Source organism: Chenopodium quinoa, unplaced genomic scaffold (genome assembly GCF_001683475.1).
Source record: "Chenopodium quinoa cultivar QQ74 unplaced genomic scaffold, ASM168347v1, whole genome shotgun sequence".
NCBI lineage: Eukaryota > Viridiplantae > Streptophyta > Magnoliopsida > Caryophyllales > Amaranthaceae > Chenopodium > Chenopodium quinoa.
The window spans coordinates 1,078,852-1,098,139 of NW_018742815.1; the positions used below are offsets into that span (position 1 = coordinate 1,078,852).

At 37.5% G+C, this 19,288-nt stretch overlaps 2 protein-coding genes across 2 annotated transcripts; one reads left to right on the forward strand and one right to left on the reverse strand.

Moving 5' to 3' along the window:
* Window positions 1–8,206: 8,206 nt before the first annotated feature.
* Window positions 8,207–16,219, reverse strand: LOC110725621 (nuclear pore complex protein NUP1-like). The gene is made up of 8 exons (XM_021905093.1): window positions 15,885–16,219; window positions 13,908–13,972; window positions 13,169–13,329; window positions 12,307–12,508; window positions 11,075–11,383; window positions 10,906–10,992; window positions 9,906–10,517; window positions 8,207–9,116 (listed from the first exon to the last, which is right to left on the reverse strand). Exons 1-8 carry the CDS (start codon window positions 16,111–16,113, stop codon window positions 8,568–8,570), a joined length of 2,214 nt encoding a protein of 737 aa, XP_021760785.1. The 5' UTR covers window positions 16,114–16,219; the 3' UTR covers window positions 8,207–8,567.
* A 917-nt stretch (window positions 16,220–17,136) lies between these two features.
* LOC110725385 (location of vulva defective 1-like) lies at window positions 17,137–18,436 on the forward strand. Its single transcript, XM_021904872.1, has one exon. It carries the CDS (start codon window positions 17,137–17,139, stop codon window positions 18,202–18,204), a length of 1,068 nt encoding a protein of 355 aa, XP_021760564.1. The 3' UTR covers window positions 18,205–18,436.
* The last annotated feature ends 852 nt before the right edge of the window (window positions 18,437–19,288 follow it).

The window sequence follows — 19,288 nt, forward strand, 5'->3', positions numbered from 1 at the left end:
CCAAATATTTCCCACCTTTTACCCTAGCCTTACATTACAAGCTTTGAAGACCTTCTGACCTTTGTGCATAGAGTTGTGTGAATGTGAAATTAGTTGTTTTCCAATGCAAAGAATGATTTGATATATTTCGAGTCGACTGCTAGGTTGAGTGCTTGTTTTCTTAAAACACACGAGTGCGTGAGCTTGGGAGGGCATTGTTCACATTTAAAGGAGTTGGATGGAGAGCGACCGAGTATATCTTTTACTCGCCACATAAATGAGAGTTGAGTGTGTGAACACTAGTCTTGAATTCTATATGCTCTTGTGGTTTGCTCTATTTGACCATTGTCAGACAGGATGAGTAGTTAGATGGATTTGATTGGTTGACTTTGATGCATAACTGTCGAGTTTACCTTTAATCGTATTTATTGATTTGAGTTACTTTTGGGGTGAAGTATTGATTTATTTATTCATTGCTTTGCTTAGGGACAAGCAAAGGTTTAGCTTGGGGGAATTTGATATACGTGTTTTATACAATGGTTTTCCCCGGTTTGATTGCATGATTTTACATGGTTTTGAGCTCTACGGAGCTATTTCTTGCTAACAATCTCTTCTTTAGTGTATTCGATTGTTTTAGTAAGCTTTTCAGGAATATGAAGCGTTTCTAGGCAATTGGACGTGTTTTTAGTAGATTCGGAAGAGTTGATAGCCAAGAACTGCAATTTATGTGGAATGCCCGACCGGGCATGGCTTGCCCGGGCAGACCGGGCAATGAGGAGTTCACAGGAAGAAGCCCAATTCTGAACGGTGCAACGCGCGCCCGATCGGGCAGGCTTCGCCCGGTCAGACCGGGCGATGAAGAAATCAAGTTATGAGATGCAATTTTGGAAACGTGTTACGCGCGCCCGACCGGGCGAGGTTCGCCCGGTCAGACCGGGCAAAGAAGGAAAACTGTCGTATTTTACGCAGCCTTCCTCCGCCCGATCGGGCGAGGTCCGCCCGGTCAGACCGGGCAAAGCTCAAGAACGCGTATTTTCTTATTTTTCCGAAATATTATCTTTTGGGGGTATAAATACCCTTTTGTAATTAACTTTTAGACAGTTAGTTTTTCATTAGTTTTCTCCTTAAGCCCTAGAAAACTCTCAAGAACCCTAGTTTTATTTTCTTAAGCAATTTCAATCTTTAATCCTAGTTTTATTAATTGTTCCTCAAGAATTCAAGATCATCAATTGAAGTATTTGGTATTTCTTACTTTCCATCTCTTTTATTTATTTTATAGTTCTTTAATTATGTGTTCTCTATTAGATCTTGTTTTTGATTTAATTATGATTTGTGAGTAGTTTCCTTAATCCGGGATCTTGCTAAGCCCGATTATGATTGATGTATAAAGTAGATCTTTAAATTCCCCAATAATAATCCCAATTGACATGCTTAATTGATTGTGTTTATGCCAATACTAGATTAGGGATAATTAGTATTGTTATCATCCCTTTGTTCTTATTGCAACGGAAGTTGGGTATTAACGGGATTAGGTTATTTCAATTAAGGGTTTGAAGATCATCACGGAAGTAGATGATTGAATAATTAGGAATCTAGGCATGGTGTTTAATGTCCCTTATTCGCTTGATTCCACGGAAGTAGGCTTGATAGTTAATTTGGGAAGCCATTGATAACTCGGAAGAGACCTTTGGTATTATTATTAGGGATTGCTTTTCTTCTTGTCAATTGATTTATATATTGGGGGTAGATTTATTAGTTTATCAATCATAATCGTGGTGATGCTTGATCTTGGATGCTTTAGTTTATTGATTAATATTTCCTCTAGTTAATTGTGTTATTTAATAAATTAGTTGATTATTATCATCCATTATTGATTGGTCACGTGCTTAGTGATTAATTGAGTCTGATTAATTGAATGAACCATAGTCTCTTGGGATTCGATCCTTACTTGCCCTACTACACAGTTAGAAGGAATAGTTAGGTTATTTTTGTTAGGTACGCGATAAGCCTATCAGATATTGTTTAGCTACTGTGTAAGATCTTACTTTGTCCAAACATGATATGATGCCAACACAATCTATATGCGTTAGCTTTCTCTTTTTTTGATAAAATAATCTCAATGAATTCTCTGTATTTCTTGTATATGTCACGACCACAATACAAATATATATACTAGAGTGCTCAACCCTAATATCCTCTAAAAGATATACTTCCTAGAACAAGATATACTTCCTAGGATAAGTACAATAATATCTCTTTAACAATATTTACATATATGATATTATCCCAATACCCCCTCAAGTTGGAGCATACGGGTCACAAATGCCCAACTTGCTAAGTAGAAACTCGAACTTAGCTTTTCCCAAAGCCTTTGTAAAAATTTCAGCCAACTGAACCGTCGTAGGAACGTACGAAGGTAAAATCGTCCCATCTGTAATCGCATCCCGAACAAAATGACAATCTGATTCAATGTGTTTTGTTCGCTCATGGAACACCGAATTCTGTGCAATATATAACGCAGACTAACTATCACAATAAAGATGCATCCCATTCTCATGTTTAACACCTAAGTCACCAAGGAGTCGTTTCAACCACTTCAATTCACAAGTCGTTGCATTCATACAACGATATTCCGCTTCCGATGAAGAAAGGGCAACGGTCGGTTGCTTCTTGGTTTTCCATGACACTGGAGATAAGACAAGAAGCACAAACCAGCCACTCAAGGATCGTCTGGAAAGAGGACAACCTGCCCAATCTGAATCACACCACCCTTCCAACTGTAAAGCACTATCAGAACGCAATAAAATACCCTGGCCTGGGCTTTTCTTCAAGTACCTGACAACTCGCAGAGCTGCTTCCCAATGCTCAATTCTGGGATTTTGCATAAACTGTGATAAAATGTGTACAGAATATGCTAAATCCGGTCTCGTCACAGATAAGTAAATCAGACGTCCTATAAGACGTCGATATTTCTCAATGTCACGCAAATATTCCCCCTGCGCCAAGGCCAGTTTGTGATGTTGCTCCATAGGAAACTCTGCAGGTTTGGCCTCTAGCAAACCGGTCTCAGCAATAATGTCAAGTGCATATTTTCTCTGACAAATGAATATTCCCTGCGCACTCCGGGCTACCTCTAGCCCTAAAAAATATTTCAACACTCCAAGATCTTTCATCTTGAAACAATTTCCCAAGTATGATTTAAAATTATTCATAGCAGATTTATCATTCCCTGCAATAATTAAATCATCAACATATACTAACACATTGAGCTGCATGTTCCCCTTTGTCAGAGTAAAAAGAGAATAATCATAATATGACTGTTTAAAGCCATAGGATTTCAAAGCTATAGCTAGCTTTGCAAACCAGCATCTAGGAGCCTGTTTGAGACCATATAAAGATTTCTTCATCCTGCAAACTTTGTCAGAGTTGTTTTTATTAAAGCCAGGAGGTATTTTCATATATACCTCTTCCTCCAAGTCTCCATGTAGAAATGCATTATGGACGTCCATCTGATGCACTTCCCAATTTTTCACTGCAGCTACGGCAAGAAACGTTCGCACTGTCACCATCTTCGCCACCGGTGCAAAAGTCTCATTATAGTCCAGTCCTTCAATCTGATGATTGCCAAAAATTACCAGTCTAGCTTTTAATCGTTGTAGGTTACCATGCTCATCATATTTCTCCTTGTATACCCACTTGCTTCCTAGTGCCTTCTTCCCCGGTGGTAATTTTTCAAGAACCCAAGTCCCCTGTGCCTCAAGAGCAGCTATTTCCTCGGCCATAGCTTTTCTCCAACCTTCATGCTTCATAGCTTCTTTGAAACTCTTCGGCTCATTTCCTCCAGATATCGCTGCAATATAATTTCTATGTTTTGCAGAAAATCGGTGAGTATCAATACAATGTGTGATAGAATAAACAGTACCTGAGGAAGATGAAGATGTCACGGGTGAACTCTGATATGTCGGAGTAGATGGATTTGTGTTCCGTATGGTGTGAGTCACGTAGTCACGATACTTGCTATTAGCAAATTTTTGTCGCATCCCTTTACCCATGTTGTTGTCATTAGTTGTTGCTGAAGGCACCATACCCGCGTCACTCTCGGCCTCAAGCTACCGAAGCACAGCGCTATCAGTCGCCGCACCTGACCCCGCGACCATAGGAAATGGCTGTGGGCTGGCAGAGACCTCGCCAACCATTCCTGCGCCCGAGGGAGCTGGGCTGGGAGCTTCCTCGCTGCTGCCAGCGCCCTCAGGTATTACCTCGGCCTGGGCAGTAGCATCTCCCTCCTCGACCCACTCATCATCACTTAAACATTCTTCCCCAATTCGTACAGCATGTTGTGGTTCCCAAACATTTTGAGACAAAACATTATGAGGCATAAACGGGAACTCACTTTCATGAAATTGAACATCTCTTGAGACAAAAAACTCTTTTGTGTCTAAGTCATACACTTTCCACCCTTTTTTCCCAAAGGGATACCCCAAAAATACACAACGACGACTCCTACTTGCAAATTTATCACCCTTGCTCCGTTGATTATAGGCAAAGCAAAAACAACCAAAGACTCGAATATAATCATATGACGGGGTTTTATTAAATAAGACATCAATAGGTGTTTTATTATCAAGCAACCTAGAGGGAGTCTTATTAATCAAGTGACACGCCGTTTGCACACACTCACCCCAAAATCTCAAAGGCAAGTTTGCTTGAAAACGCAATGCTCGGGCCACATTTAAAATATGTTGATGTTTACGCTCAACTCTCCCATTTTGTTGAGGCGTACCCACACAAGAAGTCTCAAAAATTATCCCATTAGCAAAAAAATAGTTCCGCAAAGAATTAAACTCCGTCCCATTATCACTACGAACAATTTTAATATCATGATTAAATTGTCGTTTAACCATAGAAACAAAATTAAGAAACATGACTTCAACTTCCGTTTTATTACTTATCAAAAAAGTCCACACACCCCTAGAGAAATCATCGACCATGGTTAAAAAATAATGATCCCCACAAGACGAAGGAGTCTTGTAGGGTCCCCACAAATCCACATGAACTAATTCAAAAACACGGCTAGCCTTATTCATGCTAATAGGAAAACTACTTCTATGTTGTTTTGCCCGGGGGCATACATCACAATTTTTATTTTTAAAGATACGATTAGAATTACTCAAAACTGGAAGAAATTGCATAACTTTTGTTGAAGGATGTCCCATTCGTTGATGCCAAAGCTCAAATGATCGATTCCCATTCACTGCCAAAGCCTTCAACTCAGGAACACCACGGAAGTAATAAAGTCCATCTACTCGTTCACCCGCTCCAATCATCTTCCTCGTCGTTAGGTCCTGCATCACACAAAGTTTATTAGTAAATTGAGTACTACAATTTGATTCATCACACAATTGAGTCACCGAAATCAAATTGCAATCTAATTGAGGTACAAAAAGGACATTATTAATCGTTAATCCTCCTTGTAATTTCACCGAGCCAATTTTTAAGGCATTGGCACTCTTTCCATCCGGCAATCCCACCGGACACTTCGGTATGTTAGTCACATTATGCAAGAGAGAAAGGTCATATGTCACATGATTAGAAGCACCGGTATCAATTATCCAACCCAACTCACCATGAAGCTTGGGTTTAATACTACTTAAGTGATCCAACAACTGTTAGATTTGAGCAGAAGTGACCCCCGCAAGAGCCCCTCCATCTGCCACGGTTGAAGAAGCGGCGCTGCTGCCTTGAGTATGCTGAGAAGAGGGTTGCCCACCTGTCTTATGAGCACGGACAGGGGCTGCTGCCCCCCCTCTCCCACGGCCACTTGTTCTGCCTCCACGTGCTGCTGCAGCACCCCCACGCCCCGGTCCTCTGCCTCCACGAGGTCTATCTCCCCACCACTCCGGGAAACCATGAATTTGAAAACACCCGGACTCGTCATGCCTTTCGCGATTGCAATGAGCACAGAATTTGTCACTATTATCACCTGACCTTGGCTTCGTCTTCGAGTCATATTGAACCTTGAAGGCTACCGCATTCTCACGAGTCGAGACCATAGAAGTCTCACCCCCATGCAATCTCTCTGCTTGAGTAACCTGTTGGTAGGCTTTGTCTACACCTGGCAGGGGTTCTTGAGCCAATAATTGGCCTCGAATAGGCGCATAAGCGTCATCGAGCCCTGTCAAAAAATAATGAACATAGTCTGCTTCACGAATTTTCTCCACTTGAGCAACAATGTTGCACGTACAGCCACCACAAGAGCAATTCGGGACAGAAATATAAGCATTCATCTCGTCCCAAATTTTGGACAAACGTCCAAAGTAGGCTGCAATTGTTTCACTCGGCCCCTGCTTGCAATCACCCAACGATTTCTTCAATTGGCAAACCCGAGTTCCACTGACTACACAAAATCGATTCTTGAGATTATTCCAAAGAATTTTCGCATCATCATAATCACCAATCGTGGAACGAACAATCGGGTCTAGAGTATTGGTTAGCCATGACACGAGCATGGAGTGCACAACCACCCAATCCTCTAGCTTCTCAGCATCACTCGGCTTCGAAACTGACCCATCAATGAAGCCAAATTTCCTCTTGGCCTTTAGAGCCGTACGCACAGCCCTAGCCCACTCATCATAGTTCTCACCCCTAAGTTGAATAGGAGTAATCACACTGCCAGGAGCATCACTCGATCCAAGGTAATATGTGAGATCCACCTTGGTCGTTTTTCCACCATCACCCCTGTCATTGTGTGTCACAAAATCTCGCCGGAAAAAAAAATTAAAAAAAAAAAAAATTGCAGTGAACTCTCACCTTCCCTTCACTCGTAAATTATGAAAATAACGGGTGAAAAACAATCGGATCAAACCTACGCTCTTGATACCATGATAAAATAATCTCAATGAATTCTCTGTATTTCTTGTATATGTCACGGCCACAATACAAATATATATACTAGAGTGCTCAACCCTAATATCCTCTAAAAGATATACTTCCTAGAATAAGATATACTTCCTAGGATATTTACATATATATCTCTTTAACAATATTTACATATATGATATTATCCCAATATTTTTGGTATGCGAAATAAGATACTTCATATATTGCTTTTTTACACAAAAAACAGTTACAACCTATGTTGTTTAGAACAAACCTGATACATTCATTTCCTCAAAACAAAAAAAAAAAAACCTGATAAATTCAAATTAGTTCTAGACTCAAACTTTAGCAACTTTTAAGGCCAAGTTTAATTGCAACTCATTTCAACTCGATAAATCTTCTTGATATTCTAAGAAGGCAATCTGTAAATGTTTCAATTTAACAACTTGTATTAACGTAGTACACATTAATTCCTTCATAACTTTATTAATACAAGCTAAGCTTCATAAATTAAGAAACTTATACCCTTTGTACTTAATTTTAATTGTATACTTATGATTTAAATGTTTACGTATGTTACACATGTATATGTCAATTTTTATCTACTCAACTTATAGCGTGATTTGTTCTGATCTATATATGTGTAAGTATGTATGGTAAATATTCTAACCTAATAATGATACGTTAAAAAATTTCTTAATCTTATATACTATCGATGTAAGGGTGGTAACTTTGGTACATCATCCGTACTTAGTCCCACAATGTCACTAGTTTGCCTTCGCCCAAATTAAATGCTTCTTTTTTAACAGTCATGTGTTTTGCAAGGATGAAATAGGGCCCTTTGAAAAGGTAGCACAAGGATAGGGTTCTTGAGAAAAAGAATTTCTATCTTTAAAAAGGTTCCTCTTTTAATATGCTTCAAAGAAAAATCACACAATCAGCAACTGTGTGATTTTTAGAGGAGTTACGTGGCTTCTGTTCATGACCAGTATAAATCCCAACAAAAGAGATTTGATAGAGAGACAAGTATACAAAATTCGGAGGGCAAGAAATAAGACATGGAGAGTCTTGTAAACTAAAAAAGAAACGAAGGAAGTATTAAATAAGAATGCCTTATCATCATAAAACATCTCACAAATGTCTCTCCTGTTGTACCATACATAATAGACTTGTTTTATTCTTATCGCTCATTTAGAAAGCTCCAAACGAGAAAAATAGATTATCCTATTAAGATGAAATAGCCTTAGTTGTACCTTATTCATGTATGGGTGCATTTTAGGGATTCTGGGAACAGGGAAATTTTTTACGGCCATTCAGAAATGGAAACAGTATAAACTTGGACTTCCTCTTCAAAAGCCAAAGGTTGAAGAAATCCTTCCTTCTAAATCCTCTAATAAAAAGACATGTTCTCGGTTATCGTATATACAAGATCCTTCTTCCTCCAACTCCTGACTCACATAAAGGAAAGGGCCTAGGAGTGGGAGCAAGAATTTTGAACTTCAACTTTCATTAAACAGTAATATATCTGGTCCAACCGATTCTCACATTGTTAATAAAAACGGGGACCAATAAACTGGAAATAGAAAAATAGAAGGACAACAAAAAGAGAAAATTTGAATAGGACATTGACGTATCAATAATCTACCAAAAGACGGGAGATAAATCGCGCTTAGTCAACAGATGTAGAGAAGAAACCAGTGAGTCACGTACTAACAGCACAAAGCATCAGAGGAGCCTATTGAACCAAAGTTTAGCCTACTTTTTCCTGACCCAAATTTGAACTTTGGGATAACAGAATCATTAGGAGTAGGGGTAGCATCATCACCTGCGACTGCAAAGGATAACCTAGTCTTTCCTGACCCAAATTTGAACTTGGGAGCTGAAGCATCATCATTTGGGGTGAAGGCCTTAGTTTTAGATGAGAATGAAACAACAGGTGGTGCAATAGTTATCTTGTTTGGAGAGTTAGCAGAAACCTTCGACTGTGGAGGCGAACTCGTCAAGAAAGATGGCATTATAGATGGTGTTGGAGGCTCTGGTTCAGCAGATGTGGTAGAAGATGTATTAAAAGGAAAGGTGAAACCAGAACCAGAAGAAAATGAGGTTCCCATACTAGACTTCTCGATAGCAATGGATTTTAACATTGGCTTTCTATGCGCATTTTGTGGTTCAGGTCTAGCTGAACTGTTTGTGATGGCTGTAGCTTTATTTGAGGCATCCCTAAGCAGAGATGTCTTTGGTAAATCATTACTGATTCCCTGCAAGATCAAACGGGTGAAATTAGGATATCAGGAAGACTGAAACAAAAAAATTGACTTTCGCTTCAATACCAACAACTCTATTCGCAAAAACTTGATACAACTTCATTTGCTACAGCTCCAAAAATTAGACAAATTCATACTTCCTCTTATTAACATTGTAAAATTATAAAAAGTGGATATTAATAAAATATAATATATTTAAACGATTCAAATAAGATCCCACATGAATATACTTTATCGTATCTATAAACCACAAAAGCGAGTCAAAGCGTGTTGTGTGAATAGTGTAAAAGTCAAACGGTGTCCACTAAAAAAAATGGAGGAAGTATAAGATAATACGGATCATGCACGTAAGTCACCAACCTGTATTGCACCATCACACAGCAAATAGTCTCCCCTCCCATATGTTTCATTAACTTTCTTTTTTTTTTAGAGGGGGGGGGGAGGGATGGCACAAAACAATTCATCACTAACAACAAATTTTACTGGGTCACCAGTGCACGTAATACAAAGGGGACTTGGCAAGATGACTTAGCAGATAGAAACTAAAGCATTCAACTGACTATTTTGTGCACGAGAATAGGAAAAAAAAAAAAAAAAAACCTACACGAGTCACACAGCAGGTCCTCAGTCATATTTAGTTTATTTACAGTGTTTATAGTTTATTTACAATCTACAAAACACAACTCACATTGAGGGAGCAGAAATTATTTTTGCAGTATTGAACATGGGGACGAGAAGACAATAACAAATAAACTTCAAATATTTTTTAAGAAAAATAAGTACCTGTTCTCCGCTCCTTTGAAAATCGAAAATTTTGAGACTACTACTGGCACCAATGGTAGAACTTCTTTTGTCGAGAGATGTTGTAGACCCAAAAATATCTTTTCCAGAACCAGTGACGGAATTAGTTCTTTCCTGCGGCAGAACATTGTTCAGTCCATTTGTCTGAGCATTCTTTTTTTTGTCAACCATTACCACAAGGGTACTTGAAGAACTGATGTTTTGAGCAGGTGTAGGCAAAGCAGCAGCAGAAGAGTCCTTCCACGAGGCAGCTAACTTCAACTCCTCTGAATTTTGTTTAATAGTGACTGGTCTATCAATTTGTTCTAATATATGCCTTGCAACTCTACTACTGTGTGGATGAGCACTGTGAACCCCAGCCTCAGGGCTCTTTGCCTTGCTATTTACAGAATTGAAAATAGCGGTACTGGAACTGCCTGGCTCAAATATTTTCTTAGGTGTAAAATCCAAATTGGATTCTCTTGCCAAAGGACTTCTCTGTGCAGTTCTAAACAATGTAGATTCCCTTGAAGATGTAGCTGAAGTAAACTTATTGCGCATCCTACGAACAGGACCGCCAGATCCATATGTATCTTCTGTTTTATTGTTCATAGACTGCACCAAGAAATCAACTCAGAAATAAAAACCATATAAAATTATAAATGAAGCTAAGAAAAAATTGCAAAAACAGGTATTAAAGATCAAATAAAAAAAATACTTATGAGTCTTGGAGAGTCTAGACTAGCAGTAGCCCATGCGGCAATACAGAACACAGAGGCCGTTTGACATACTACCACAACTGAACATATCTGTATTGCTCCACAAAGTAAGATGAATAATAGATAATGAAAAATCTTTACAAAAAAAAAATCCTAGCGACAATATTTTATGATGTACAGCCCTCCAAAATCTCAAACCAGCATCTTTACCTAGTTATCTAAAAGGCAGACAAATTGCATAGTATGACAATGTTGAAAACTAAATGATGAAAAAGTGATGCTACCTTCCCATAAACAGGAGTTGCAGTTGGTTGAAAGGGTGCAGGTGAAACACTTGGAAATCTCTCATTGTCACCACGCAATGGAGTCAGCTGATCCAGCAAGAAAACAGACTTTAACATTTTTATCAACCACAACAGATCATGTATAGTAGGGAAAATTGACCAGACAAACCTTGGACTTGGACTTTGAAAACACAGTCCTTGAATAAGGAGTTCTAGGAAAACTATGAAAGCCAGATCTGTTATTCTGGGTTTGTGGTGTTGAATAACTCAGCTGATTCTGTGTGACAGCACCAGGCCAGCATATTGGTGATTTATGCAAAGGAGAGGGCATAGCTGGCTTTGTTGAAAAATCACTAGAGAAGCCAAATTTCTCAGATTTTGGCACCAAACTTGTAGGCGTAAAGCCCATTTCAGAAGTTCTGGAACCCATGTAAGCTCGAGCTATATCAACTGGTGAAGCACCAATTTCATCTTGCATCTGCAGAAGTTACAGAAATACCAAATTAACCAAAAACACAGAAACTAGTTTTTCAACTACTGTAAAGTGACAGCAGTCTAAACCTTTTGAAGTCAATAAGATGCCAACTTGATGACCTTTTGACAAAGATATCAATTGCCCATTGTAGCTGTGAGCTAATATGCCAACATATTCTGGCATGTCAGCAAAGATAAATTATAAAGCAAAATAATACAACATAAGACATCCCCAAAGAGAAAAGGGTACAAATTGCAATCCAAACATGCTTCAAGTATAGGATACAAAAGATTGCATTCCAATAATAGAAGGATAAAATTTTCCCAAGAACAACTTTTTCGTAAAAAAAATAATAAACAAATAAATCCTATAACTACAGTGAATTTAGAGGAATGCCTCATGCAGTCATGCATATGGGAAATAGTATAGCAGTTTTAATTTGGAAGATATAGGTAATGATTAGTTATAAATCTCAACAATAAATGTTAACAATAGAAATTGAAAATCCCACAAAGCGACCCAGATACCTTCATGAGATAAGTGTCTAATGATAGCAGTGGATCATGTATACATTTACTCACATGAAGATAAAGTAAGGAAAAGTAGTCATAACACGGCATTGATTCAAGGAATAATTAATAGCATTCAATGTACATCAGAAGGAAAAAACATATTCAGTCTTATGCTTGTATATGTCATGTTGTTGATACTAAGTAACTAAATTTTTTAATATTCAAAGCTTATGCACTAGTCAAAAACTCAGAACCTCATGAAGATTTCAGACACATTGTGGTTAGCGTGGAGCATAATGTATATAAAGATAAACAGTTTCATTATCAGATCAAAGCTACGTATAGCCTTATAGGAGGCAGATTGTACATAAAATTAATGCTTGTACGAATCGGGAAGCAATGTGTTTCACTCACAGAAGGCCGTGAAAGAGAAGTTGAAGTTGCCAATTGAAATCTATTCATATCTTCGTCCTCGTCCAAATGTAATTTTAGCCTCCTACTAGAAGTTTCCGCCTTTTCAACTTCATTTTGTCCACTAATCTCAGGTGTATTTCTACCTTGCTCAGCATCAACTACTTTGGAATGTAGTATCTTCATCAAATGATCAAAGTCCTCCCTGCAAGTTAATACAAAACAATTAGGAATAGACAACTGATAACAGGGTAGAGATAGTACGTGACAATCTCACAATAAATTGATGACACATGGGAAACTTACATGTTTAAGGTAATTTATTATTACCTGCATCCCAAAACGAACTTCACAAAAAAGAGAGAATTCCATTTTATACTAACTTTTCCCATTTCTCTTCTTATCCCATCAATCATGTTCTCAACCCCAATAAATAGGTATAATCTCTGACACTACAAATAAAATGTTGCAAAGAGCCAAGGAGTATAATTCAACCTAGCAGCAAGCCCAGCAACTATACCTCTCCAAAGAAAAGAAAGAATGTTCAAGAATACAGAGATTCGTGATACTAACATACAATTAATAACGGGAACTATTTTCAACCAGATGTTAATGGTGCAGAATACTGCATTACAAAAAGGAGCACTGAGCAACAAGAGGTATTCATATATTATGGTTAACTCATGAACCTTGCGGATTAAGAGACCACTATCCAGACATGAACAAAGAGATACTATCCAGACATGAACAAAGATAACTATTCAGACATGAGCCACATGTACCAAGAATCAAGCAATTAACATTGTGAATAAAGAGAACATTAACACTTCAGAGCATTATGTACCTCCAAAAAAAAAAAACTCACTTAGAGAATGTCTTTCCTTTGATAATCTGCTCAATGTCAGGAACTCCACCACCTGAACAGCCTCCACTTTTATTTTGTCCATCTTCATTAGTAATATCAAGCTTTGATTTCCCTTTGACTTCACTGGGGCCAACCCCAACAATTGATTTGGGAACAGCATGCTGGAATGTATATTTGCAGACAACAGAGACAAAACACAGTTAAGCTCATATTAAGGAGGTAAGAAAACTCAAAACAATTTCACGTTTCAAGGCTCAACATATCACTAATTTATTATAAAAGGTTCATAATCTTCATATTTTGACAATACACATTAAGATTAATCTAAAAAGATCCCACATGAGTACATGACTACAATTTCGATGTGAATTGTGTAAGCATTTGTAAGAGGTTTGGCCAAATCAGACTAACATGCACCAAAAATTTCTAAGCTTCACGCTTTCATTTCCAACATGGGGATGATGACTTGCAATAAGTGAAACATCACTGTAGCAGGTGTCCAAATTCCAAAAGGCCAAATAACTTACTCTTCTCTCCACCCACCCACACGGCCACACACAAAGAATAATATACAAGTACATTAGTCCATCCCAAAAAGTTAAGTTCTATATTAAAGTTCAGAAGATATAACGTGCAATCAGTCATAACCATGTGGCACAGACACATGTGACTTTCGATAGCAAAAGCCATATATGTATAAGAACAAATGCATAAGATTTACAAAAAAAACAAGTCTTACATTCACTAAACAATTCTCTTTGGAATCTTCAACTTCTTGATCTTCCTCTGTTTGCACCTCATCAGCTACAGTTGGGGAAAAAAAAAATCATTAGGAAAAATAATGGGATGTAAAAATACTTGAGAGCACAAGTCTAAAACAAAAATCAACATACAAAGTGAGATTTATACACGTAATAGAAAAGAAATATTTGAGAGAGAGAGGGAGAAAGGGAGTAAAGAGAAAGGTATAAATCCAGCACATTGATAAAGAATGCAACCAAAACTAACAGTATATGAAACACCACGTACCAAAGTTCACCTTTATCGTGAGCTATTGATTAAAAAAAATCCATGTTCTTATATTTCTTCTCCATTCTTTACTAACGAAGATCCCTTGATTAAAACTCTCACAATTGATTATCTGAAACCCTCTTAATCCAATGGCATCAGACCAGAAATAAACTCACAAGTTGTTTGACTACATGCTGATTCTCGGCCTCTCAATACAATGAAATTATATCAAGGCCTTTTGTGACATGAAGGCAAACAAAAAAGGATATTCAGTAACAAAATTCTAACTTGTTGAGCCATGAAAAGTTGTTCTGTAGCATATGATTTAGATCATAACTCATTTTTCATGCTTTAATAATCACCAATAGACTATAGAATATATACTTTGGCTATTGAAGACTCAAAACTGAAACGCTTGACGAACACACTCGACAATTTAAGGTGAAAAAGTGAGTCTTGATGGTCATTTGAAGACGTGTCTCTTTTTTTCTTTTTTTTTTTTTTTCCTTTTATTCTTGAGTGAGAAGCAGCAATGAAACAATCATCAATTGTTTTCATGGAGGAAGGGAGGTGGAGAAGAGAAGAAGAGGGAGGGCTGATGGAGGATAAGTAAAATGTAAATTATTTTATTATTATTTTATAGAATAATGAGTTTCAAATTCTGTTTTATGAACCAAACTTCTAATCAAGGTATGGGGTTATATGTAGCTACCACTCATTCCAAACCCACGGGTTTAATACCTAGCCCTACACCTGATTCCACCCATTCCATAGTTAAACCAAAAACCTCCTTGCACTACTTCGTGCCTTTTACAATTTTGGCAACTGCTTTCCTATCGAGAAGCACAACAACCACATCTACACCACCACCAATACGATGCTGAATTTAATAAAAACTAATAGGGTTGGGTATAGGGTATCATGTCAAATCAAAGAATCATTCTCTTGGCTATACTCAACTATAAGCACTGCTTAACCCAGCATCACTCTTACTCTGGAAAACATTTATTAAAACAATCCATTCAAAGGTACATACACACAATCACTGCCTCTTAGAATAAGCAGTCACTAACTCCTCCACCAACATGTACCAATGAAGAACTGACCAACTCGAAAACCCCAGTTCCCACACAATAAATCATCACCACTAATGTTACAACACAGCAAAGAATGGCACATAACATCTCACTTACTCAACAATAAAAGTTCAGTAACAAGTAACAACCAGTGCGTTCAAACTATAAACCTATAGGCGGCTGGTGTCCAACACGAGTACCAGAGTCTGAGTAACATAGCCTAAGGCGGCATTACTATAGTAGCAGCTTAATCTTAAATTCTGGAATTCAGTCAGCAATAACTCAATCATCCAACTAGCATTATAAATCAACCTCAATATTAATCTCATACACGCAAATCCGTGTAAATAGATAATCAAAAGCTACCCTTTCATGGATTGCATAATTACTTCAAAACTAAATGAAAATTCAAAAATAGGCCAAAAATCAAAGAACAACCATCAAAACTAAACAGAGCAACATGATTGATAGAATTTGCAATACGAACCAAAAACCCTAGGTATAAACACCAACAAATTAACCTAAAACTATCAATAGAAAACAGAAATTGAAAACCTCGATAGAAAAAACCCTAGGATATCAAACAAGGAAGATGAATTAATGGAGGAGAGAGAGAAAGTACTCAGTACCGATTTCAATGGAGGAAGGAGCAGGAGAGAAGAGAGAAGGGAGACCAGAGAAGAGGCTTTTAGCGGGGTCCACAAACCTCGAAATCCAACGGCCAGTACGAGGTGGTCGATCGTACGGCGTCGCCGGTGGTTTTCTCTCTCTTCGAAGCTTTCCGCCGCCGCCTCTCTCGCCTTCTCCGCCATATAACTCCGGCGCCGTCGCAGAGGAAGGTTCGCCGGCGTCCGCCATTTGGGAATTTTATGAGAAGAGCGGAAGAGAGTTTTAGAGTGTGAGAATTTTGTTAGTCAAAATTGAATACTGTATTTGACTATTTTTTGTAGGATAAAAGAGAAAAACAAGTTTATCTCATATGAAGTTGATTTTTATTTTCTTTGACATGGAACTATGGAAGTTTGAATTATAAATATGCATGCATTACACAAGGTAAAATTTAATTTTTTTTTGCAAATGTAGATATTAAATTGTGAGATGAGATTAACTGAATGGTGGTTAATCGGGGCATATCGAGGATATACTCATATACATGGTTAAAGATTAGAAGTCATAGATCATTTATCAATTTATGTAGTGGCATGGGGTCAAATTTAGATTGAGTTATATACGGGTTTATTATGTCTTTGGGTCGAATTTGAATCGAATCAGGTCCATTCAAGTTTTAGATAAGCTCAGGTTAATATTTAATCAGTTCAGGATTTTAGGTTGTGTTAAGGTCTAGTTTAGATTGAGTCATTTCGAGTTACTTTGGGTTGATTTCTAATTATACATTCGATTTCAAACCATGTCATTTTAAGTTGAGTTGAGATTTTAATCAAGATTTTGAGTCGAGTTTGAATAAAATCGTCACTACTGGCTAGTGCTTTATAGTTTATACAAACAATATTCATATTTTTTCAACTTGTAAGTTTTATTTAAAGAGAAGTCATATAATATTTTCTTATTGTTAATAATCTTAATTCTTATGGAGTACCACTTAAGGAAAAAACTAAAGTTTTTTGTTTTTTTTATAAAAAAAAATACTCTTTAAAAGTTTTTCTCCTAATTAATAGTCCGCTAAAACTCTTAAAAGTAATTCTCATTATGCCTTAAGAATAGGGGAAAAAAAATGTGATCATAATTTCCTCCTTAATTAACTCATCCTCCAATAACTCTCATTCCCACATTTCAACACTTGAAATTTCCTCATTCCTCCCCCTAACACAATCCATAACATTTCTCCACCAAATATACCATACCACATCAAAATCCAAAAATATGTCAACCTCTCCCAACTCTCATCCCACCTCCCCTTCCTCCACCACATCCTCCCCAACACACCCTCCACCAATCTCCATCTCCACCACCACGACCGCCATACAAACCGCGGCTTCCACCTCTTCCCCAACTAAGGTGCAAGCCGCCCTCGACTCCTTAACCACAATCCTCCCTACCCCTCCCTCCTCCCTCACCTCCACCTCTACCACCAGCACTTCCCCTTCACCCCCCGCCTTCGTTCTCTTAACTTCCCCCGAAATCACCTCCCAAATCTCCTCCTTACTCCGCCACCCTTCCTCAGGGTCCGGCGACAACCACCTTTGTCGTTGGCTCTACGACACATTCCACTCCTCCGACCCTTCCCTCCAAATCATTGTCCTACGCTTTGTCCCTCTTATATCCGGCCTTTACCTCACCCGCATCACTCACCGTCCACGCCAACCCTTAGCCGGTTTCGAGGCCATCCTCCTAGCCCTTTACGCACACGAAACCACCACTCGAAACAACCACCCCATCACCGTAACCATCCCTGACCTCTCCCACCCTAGCATCTACCACGAAAGCTCCTCCCCTCAACGTAACAACTCCACTGACCTCAACATTGCCGTCATCTCCTCCTCCCTCGAACCCCACGGCACCATACGATCCACTCGTCGGGCGAGGATCGTAGGTGTTGCCCTAGAGTTATTTTTTGGCAAGATTTGTGTCATGCCTACCGAGTCTAAGCTCGATTTTTGCGAGTTCTTATACCATTGGGCCGGATCACTTAACAACAACGACAACGACAACAACGACGGGCAAGGGAGGATATTACTACCGTGGGAGTTGTTAGGGCCGTGTCTTAGAATACTAGGACATTGTTTGTTAGGAAAACAAAAGGAAGAAGAGTTACTGTTACGTGAAAAAGGATATAGGGCATGTAAAAGCTTATATAATAGGGTTATGCATGATGTTAATCCTAAAGCAATTTTGGCTGTTGGTAGTTTGTTAAGACTTGTTAATATGGAGAAAGAGTTAGATGAGGTTGATTATACTGAGATTCAGAGCACTAGGGTTATTTCCATTTAATTTTTTCTATTAATTTGTAGATTTATATTTTTTATGATGTTTAATTTTGGTTTTTGAATTAATATTTAAAATGATTCATTATCTTTATTGTGATTGTTGTGGAACAGATTGGAGGAAAACTCTACCACTTTATTTAGTCTGCTAACATATGTACTTCATATTTATATAACAACGCTTTCTAATATTATTTAAATCAAACTTTTACTAGTGTAACATTTACATTGACATCTAATAAGAATTTAAAGTACATACTCTTCTCTGGCTCTCTCTTTTTTAAATGACAATGTCACACATGATATATGATACGAAGTACACTTTACATTGGTGGAGTCATGTATATACAAAAGAGGCCGCAAATGACAATGTTACATGATACTTGACAAATGAATTGCTGGTAAATTATTCAAATCCCAAAGACACCATTATCATGCACAAATGGTATCTCTAATCTCTAATAGCCATTTTCCATCTATATATTCAACCTTTGTACGAGATAATCAATTATGAGTATTATTATTAGGAGCAGCAAAAGCCTATTTGTAAGGAGATAAACTCTCTTTAAGATAACTTTGTGGTACCTTGACATGACCTTGATCAAATATTCCCACTTCATGTGATTTCTAAAGTAATAGTAGTGCAAAAAATTGTTATAAAAGGCCATGATTAAAGGAAGAACATAGGTCATTTTAAAGTTATTTTCAAACCCAATCAATTTATAATTATACTAGTTTTGTGCCCCGTGCGATGCCCCCGTTGTTTATTGAATTATAAAATAAATTTTTAATCTTTATACGATTTGCTAGATTATGAAGTATATTATTTTAACCGATTAGTATATATTATAAATGTATGTTTAACGCTTTGAACTATTTCCTTTGCCCAAAAAATATTATGATACAAAAACTAATTTATTAATTTTTAAGAATTATAATTTAATAATTTTTTTAATAAAATTATAATTGAATTTGTACATTTGAAATATTGGTATTTTATCGAAAATAAAACTAATTTTATCCTAAAATTATATCCAAATAGAATTCTAAATTTACTTTTTTTATTTTATGAGGTCTATTTAAATCTATCC